The sequence below is a fragment of the Protobothrops mucrosquamatus genome, unplaced genomic scaffold (genome assembly GCF_001527695.2).
Source record: "Protobothrops mucrosquamatus isolate PMUCROS unplaced genomic scaffold, P.Mucros_1.0 scaffold408, whole genome shotgun sequence".
NCBI lineage: Eukaryota > Metazoa > Chordata > Lepidosauria > Squamata > Viperidae > Protobothrops > Protobothrops mucrosquamatus.
In genome coordinates, this window is record NW_015386738.1 from 263,644 (window position 1) to 270,985 (window position 7,342).

Consider the following 7,342-nt stretch of genomic DNA (forward strand, 5'->3'; position numbering starts at 1 on the left):
TTTCAATAGATACAGCTCTATATTAATCCTGTGTCTACAGATAGGCCTTTGATGTGTGCCCAGCATGATGCTTAAAAAGATGTTCTACACATGCTCAAATATAACAGTGTGGGACACTAATTGTGCTCAAATATTTTCTTAAATGAATGTTTGTGTGCCCATTTAAAATAGTATATTTAGAATCTTCTGCAATAATGAAAGACAATTGAATAGTACATTGAGTTTCTCAGCAAATATGAAGGCATATTTGTTTGCTTTGGATTTGGCATAGTGTTTGTGTTGAGTACAAATGAATGGATGAAGAATAGGGGAGAAAACGTGATGCTCAGAATATTAAACTGCAAAGCATTCTCTGATTGGTTCATGGAAACTACTTACTCTCAATATAAATGGACAAGAACATCCTCTTTTTATAACTGTCACAAAGAAAGCAGCTGGGGAAACAGGGAAAACAAAATCTCTCAAACAGTAAGTAAAAGTCTTTACCATTTAAACTTAGTTATTGAAATTATCTTAATGTAATCATCACCAGCCTGGATCCTGATGAAAAATACCTCCCCGATAGCAGTATTTCAGTGAGGATTCAGTTAATCAATATACCAGTGTTAGTATTCTATTGTTCTGCTTGAGTTTTTTGATATATTGTAAGATGTTTATATCTGAGGAAGAAATAGGCTAGTATTTCAAAATATACTGATTTTCTGTACATTGCAAAAATTGTTTAGTAACTGTATAGTATAGAAAAATTAAGCTTTAATATAGTACTTCAGAGTTAAAAATACATACAATGAACCAACTTTACACATAATAGTAACAAATATACTCTTAATCATGCTTTAGCCATACTGGAGATTCATAGAATGGTAAAAATAACTGCTTAATTATTTGCTTTATGCTCTCAGTAATTAAACCTGATCTTAAGCTTAACCTAAATATCTCAACCTAAAGGAACTTAAGCAGAACACATTCTCAGATAAATTAAAAACTTTAAAATGAAAGAAGAAAATTTAAAATTTACTAGTATTAGTAGCACTACTGGCATTTTATTACTTTAAAGCACAAACAAGTGTGCAAATTGTTTTCTAAAATTAATGTAAACATTTTAATTACAAAAATGAGAATAATATTCATTATTCTGAAATTTTTATTAAAATCAATTTTTAATAGATATGTTCTTTCTCTTGTTCTATCCTAATATATCAGCTAAGTCTGTTTTGTTCCTGTTGAGGCTCGTTTAATTACAAAACTATTAAATGTGGTTATGCGGTAGATTTCCAATTAAAAAAAACTTTCTTCCTCTTCCTTGTTCTGCAAGTAAGGAGGTGATTAATATTTTTTAAGTATTCCTGAAATAGTAGTTATAGTAATATCAGAAAGCCATATTATCTCATCCTTTTAATTATTTTTATAAGGGTTTGGAAAATGTAATGAAAAATTCATTAGATATTTATAAGGTTGGAAACAGATCAGAAAGTGGTTGATGAGATCCTCCAACAGAGGCTGTACTGTTGTATTCTTTGTATAATAATGAAATAATGGAACTGAAATTTCTTTAATACGAACATCAATCATATTTGTAGTCATAATTATATTAGCAGCTGCTTTTCCAAAATATTTAATGTATAGCAATTGATTGCCTTAATCATTTAGGATGCTAGTGTATTTACTTCTGTTCTATCTAATTTCAGTAGAAATGCTCTTTTCCTAAATAGAACTTTCAGTCTGCAAGTCAAGTTACTTCCTTTAAATTGTTTTGATGAGAATATTTAGATACCTCTCCTATTAACTTATTAATTCAGTGTTTTGTGTAGTTCTTAAAATAATGAAAATAAATTAACAAATAATGCTACACAGAAAAACTATTTTAGACATCTTCACAAAAAGTGAGAAAGATATGAATAATTATAATAATTTTGGATAGTTAGCCTATAAATGTCTTTGAAACTTGCATATCTTGGACATGTGTGCATGTCAGTGATGATGGTGGTGAAATGGAACAAAATTTCTGGCCATTTCAGTGCACTTCATTACTTGCTAGTCTTATGTCTGTGACCAAAATCAATTCTCTTACACATTATATAATAAGAAAAAGTCTTGAATTGAGTTTTAACCTAAATAACAATTGTCCATGTATAGTAATTTTCTTGATAACAGTATAAAAGTAGTTTGTCTGCTTCTAAGATGTTTTTTTTTTTTTTGGTAGCCCTTTTTAATCTACACTCCAGGGATTTTTTTGTGTGTTATGGTCATTTCACCACAACAATTCATTAGAGAAGATTTCAATTTCAGAGTTCTATATCGTTATCACATGAGTGGATTTTTTTATATATAGACACTATGAATACGGATCATTTGTTTGTTAAATGCAGTGACTTTGCTTTTAAAAAAGCTTGGTTCTCTATTTCTGTGAGGAATTAATTCACTGGAGATGAACTGAGGTTCATAAGCCTTTGCACATCTTAAGGAACCCAACTGCACCCAAGGCCTATATTGTGCCTTCATTTATATTAATGTATTCCAGGGCTTTTTTTTTTCATAGAACGCCCAGAACGGAGTTCCAGCACCTTTTTTGGATGGAACCTTATAGGGTAGACAAGGTGGGTTGTATGACATGTGTGAGTTCCGGCACCTTTTTTTTTTTTAAAGAAAAAAAGCACTGATGTATTCTGTCCAATTATGTTTATGTTGTAGGTCACACTTTACAGTAAATGCATCATTTTTAGAGGTGTTTTTGTAGAAAAATAAGACTGGCAAGAAGTAGATATATAGCAACATCAGAAGACTTTAAAGGTAAATATCTATCTTTTTCACTTACACAAAACATATCTATATTGCACTACTTGAACTGCCCAGAATTTATAGATTGTTGTGGTGCTGATAATTTTATCCTCATTCCTTCTCAGAGACCTCTAGTGGGAGACAGTATCTCAAATTTGAGAACAGATTTATCAATTACTTTGAATTTTGAATTACTATTTAATTACTTTCACTCTTACTTTTTTCACTAAAGCAATAATCACAGATTTTTAAAATATTTTTTCTTTTGGATATGGTTATCACTGCATTATTTTTTGCAACATAGCAAAACTCTGGAATATCAAATGGCTACTAGAGCTTTAGTAGGGGGTTATTGAATCAATATTAGCTTGATCAGTACTAACTGCCATGTTTCTGGTGAGCAAAAGTTGCTTTAAATTCCCACAATTCTCAGGTAAGAGAATGATCTGTGTCAGGAATAATTACACACTAAATGACAATTATGTTAATGTTCTGAATAATATCTCCATCTCTTGTTAACACTGCTGTTTTCTGCAGTGATTATATATTTAGTACAGTGAACATGCAGTGTTTGGAGAGAGAAAATAAATAAATGCAATTTGCATTATCATGATCCTAATTTATATGGAAGCCTAACAATGTACACTTTGTTGTGTGCATGTAAGTTTCCACCATGCAAATTTATTAAATGCATAATGCTTTCAGGAGGACAATATCATCTGAGTGACATTAAGAGTCAGAATGTAATCTACATTTTTGCTACACTGTAATTAGACTTAATGTTTTGCAACTTTTGCATATTATTTTAAGAAACTTTTCATCCATCAAAATTAATAAGTATGGATAAATAAAGCTTATATGGTTATTGTAGGAGATGACCAGGCAGAGCCCAAAGGTAGGGTCAAATGTATCATCAATTTGGAGTCGCTTACTCCCACAAGAGACCTAAGTCCAGGCCCCCTATGAATTCCATCTACTCTTATCTAGTACCAATTTCCCTTGACCGTTAGTCAACCAGATTTTGTGTATAGGTAGCATATAATAAACTTTTAGTGCTTTGAACTCAACTCCAGTTCCTGGTTACTTGTGCCTGATATTTCTATTGCATTAAATGTTTTTAATTTCCTGTGTTCTGTTTTCCATTGTTTTCCTACTATGTAGTGGTGGTGGTGGCCCTAAATTAGTGAGAAAGAGATTTGTATTGCTATAGCTCTTTCCATAGGTTAATCAAATTCTATATTTTCATATAATAGTTGAAAAAAGAAATATATTTGAGTATTTAGCAGCACACTCCATCAATTGACTTGTCTAGTCCTTTATATGAATCACTTGGGCAGGTAGGTATGTCCCTTCCATCCTTGGCTAGAGCCACCTGGGATAAACAAGGCACTCCTTGTTCTTTGCCTGGCCTTGTCCTAGGGGTAAATAAGCAAAGCCTATTAAGATTAAGATATGATAAACTTCTTGCTCTTTGCAAGGGTAAGCAGATATATACTGGTGTACATATTGTGCATAATCAGGATGAGTCAGCAGCTCTGGTAGAATAAACTTCAGTGCAGTCCTAACCTGGGAAGTGCTATATATTTCTGGTTTAGAAAAAAGATCCGCATATTAACATTTTCAGATTTCCTGACCAGAAAGGAGCAGAAAGTTTATTTGATGTTAGTATTACACTGCTTATAAACTGTATTGTGCTGTTTTCCTTGCTTCTCATGCTAGAGACTTTTGGAGTTCAGTGTCTATAACAAATCTAAATAATAATAACAACAATAACAACTTATTACCTCCATATCTAAAAGTACTTGTAGCCCAAACAGCACAAGCTTTCATATGACAGGCTCTCCATTTTTAATGACGAGCTCTCCCTCACTATTTGTCTGCTTTTTTTTTTTTAAGAGATGGAAACATTGGACACAATCCTGTAAGTTTCTGTCTTTTGGATAATGTAAAAGACATAATCCTATCTAAACATTGGCTGTTGGTTTGCAATTGGTTTCATATATAAAGAAGATAAGACAAATATACATGTGCATTTTTCCAAATTGTCAATGTGTTTCTTTTAGGTTGCTTGAAATCCAGAAATGGATGCCACAGAGTTTCGGAAAAGAGGAAAAGAAATGGTGGATTACATTGCAGATTACATTGAGAAGATAGAGGAGCGACAGGTCTATCCTGATGTAGAGCCAGGTTACTTAAGAGCCCTCATTCCAGAATTTGCTCCTGAAAAACCTGAGAGATTTGAAGACATCCTTAAAGATGTTGAAAGGATAATTATGCCTGGGGTAATATTATTTAAGGAGTTTTGAAGATTTTACTTTTAATACTGATGACAAGAAATTTAAGATAAGAATGGAAGTTCATTCTCCGAGCTTGTGGGTTAGTTTCCAAACATTTTGTTTCCAGGATAGGGAACATCTTCAGCAGAATTTAGGGAATGTCAGTGTTGGCATTCTTCTGCTTATAAAGGCTTCATGTGGTCAGTAAGTCTTGTGATGGGAGGGTCACCTCAGATGAGGGTCTAATGATGGGTCTTTTGATGGAACAGGTATGGGTCACATCAAGTGAAGGTCTTGTGATGGCTCTTGTGATGGGAGGTCACATCAGGTAAGGATCATTGGGAGGTGAAATGCTGGTTGGGCAAATTGTGGGTTGGTTGAGGGTTGTGCTGTGGCTGATTGGTTGTGCAGTTGATTTGAATTTTCAGGGTTTGTAGGCCGGTTGTAGTTCAATGTGTCTGTTGATGGAATGGCTTGTGGAGCGCCAAGCTTCAATAAACACATTTGTGTGGCAGGTGGTAGCATGGCTGATGATTCTTGTATTGCTTCAATCGAATTGGTGCTATTCAGTATCAGTGTGGGTAATGATTAGGGATTTGGGATCGTGCCATTTGACTGCCAGCTGGTGTTTGTGGATCCTGGTTTTCAACTGACTTAAGGAAACAGACAAAAGACTCCCATTCCTTGAGATCAACATAAGAAGACAAGATAACAGAGAACTGGAATCATGCATCTACCACAAACCCACACATATAGACCAGATCCTCAGCTTTGCAAGCAACCACCCCACCCCATACAAAAGAAGCTGCATTCAGACCCTCTTCAGAAGGGCCAGGACACACTGCAGCATTGCAGCACTAAGTAAAGTGGAAGAGAAATGGCTGTTTGATGTCTTTCTTTGCAACAGCTATCCAAAAAACTTTGTATTCTACCACACAGCACCCAAACCACAACAAACCACACAGCCAACCACTACACACAAACTAACCCTACCATACACAAAAGGAGTGTCAGAAATGACAGCCAGAATTCTCCAACTTCTAGGAATAAGAATAGCCCACAAACCCATAGCCACATCCCCCAGGAATTATCTAGAACCAAAGACGAGATACAGAAGGATGAAAGTAACAATGAAATTTACAAAAGCAACTAATTCTATGTGGGACAAACATCACATCATTTGAAAACCAGGATCCACAAACACCAGCTGGCAGTCAGAATCAAAATCAGAATCAGAATCAAGTTGGAAGGGACCTTGGAGGTCTTCTAGTCTAGCCCCCTTCTCAAGCAGCAGACCCTATATCATTTCAGACAAGTGGCTATCCAGTCTCTTCTTAAAAACCTCAATTGATGAAGCATTCACAACATCCGAAGGCAAGCTGTCCCACTGGTTAATTGTCCTCACTGTTTAGAAGTTTCTCCTTAATTCCAGGTTGCTTCTCTCCTTGATTAGTTTCCACCCATTGTTTCTTGTCCTGCCTTCTGGTGCTTTGGAAAATAAATGGACCCCCTCCTTTTTGTGGCAGCCTCTCAAATACTGGAATACTGTTATCATGTCCCCCCTAGTCCTTTTCTCTAGACTGGCCATTCCCAAATCTTGCAACCATTCTTCATATGTTTCAGTCTCCAGGCCTTTAATCATCTTAGTTGCTCTTCTTTGCACTTTTTCCAAAGTGTCAACATCTTTTTTGTAATGTGATGACCAAAACTGGATGCAGTATTCCAGATGTGGCCTTACTAAGGCTTTATAAAGTATATAGTAACATGCTAACTCATGCTTAAGTAATCGTCCACTAGGACTTCAAGGTCCCTCTCATAGTTATTATTTTTGAGCCAGGTTTTGCCTAATTTGTACTTGTACCTTTGGTTTTTCTTGTCCAGGTATAAAACCTTGCTTTTCTCCATATTAAATATTATTTTGTTGAATAGGGCCCATTGTTCAAATCTGTCGAGATCTTTTTGGATTTTTATTTTTTTTTATAAATTTTTTATTATTTTCATCATAAAAAAAAGCACATCACAGATACATCACAATGTAATAACCCCTACCCCCCACCCCCCACCCGGACTTCCCAAACCTAATCCCAGGATACTATTCAACTAAAAGTAAACTAGTATTAATATCCCTAACTCCACAAAGTATTATTCTACATAAGTAGGTGAAATATATATATATATATATATAAAAAAGTTTTTATCTAAAAACCTAAATTATATTCCACCATTCTATGCTTATTTTGAATATAAACAATCCATCTTCTCCATATTGATAAAAATTGTTCATTTGA

The 7,342-nt window shown here is 34.4% G+C and overlaps 1 protein-coding gene across 5 annotated transcripts in view; it reads left to right on the plus strand.

Moving 5' to 3' along the window:
* The first annotated feature begins 4,859 nt into the window (after positions 1-4,859).
* The window catches only part of DDC (dopa decarboxylase), a 180,414-nt gene continuing 177,931 nt past the window's right edge, over positions 4,860-7,342 (plus strand). For all 5 annotated transcript variants that reach the window (XM_015816164.1, XM_015816167.1, XM_015816169.1 and 2 more), the window contains exon 1: positions 4,860-5,060. In XM_015816164.1, coding sequence (XP_015671650.1) covers positions 4,860-5,060 — 201 coding nt within the window. The remainder of the gene's footprint in view (positions 5,061-7,342) is intronic.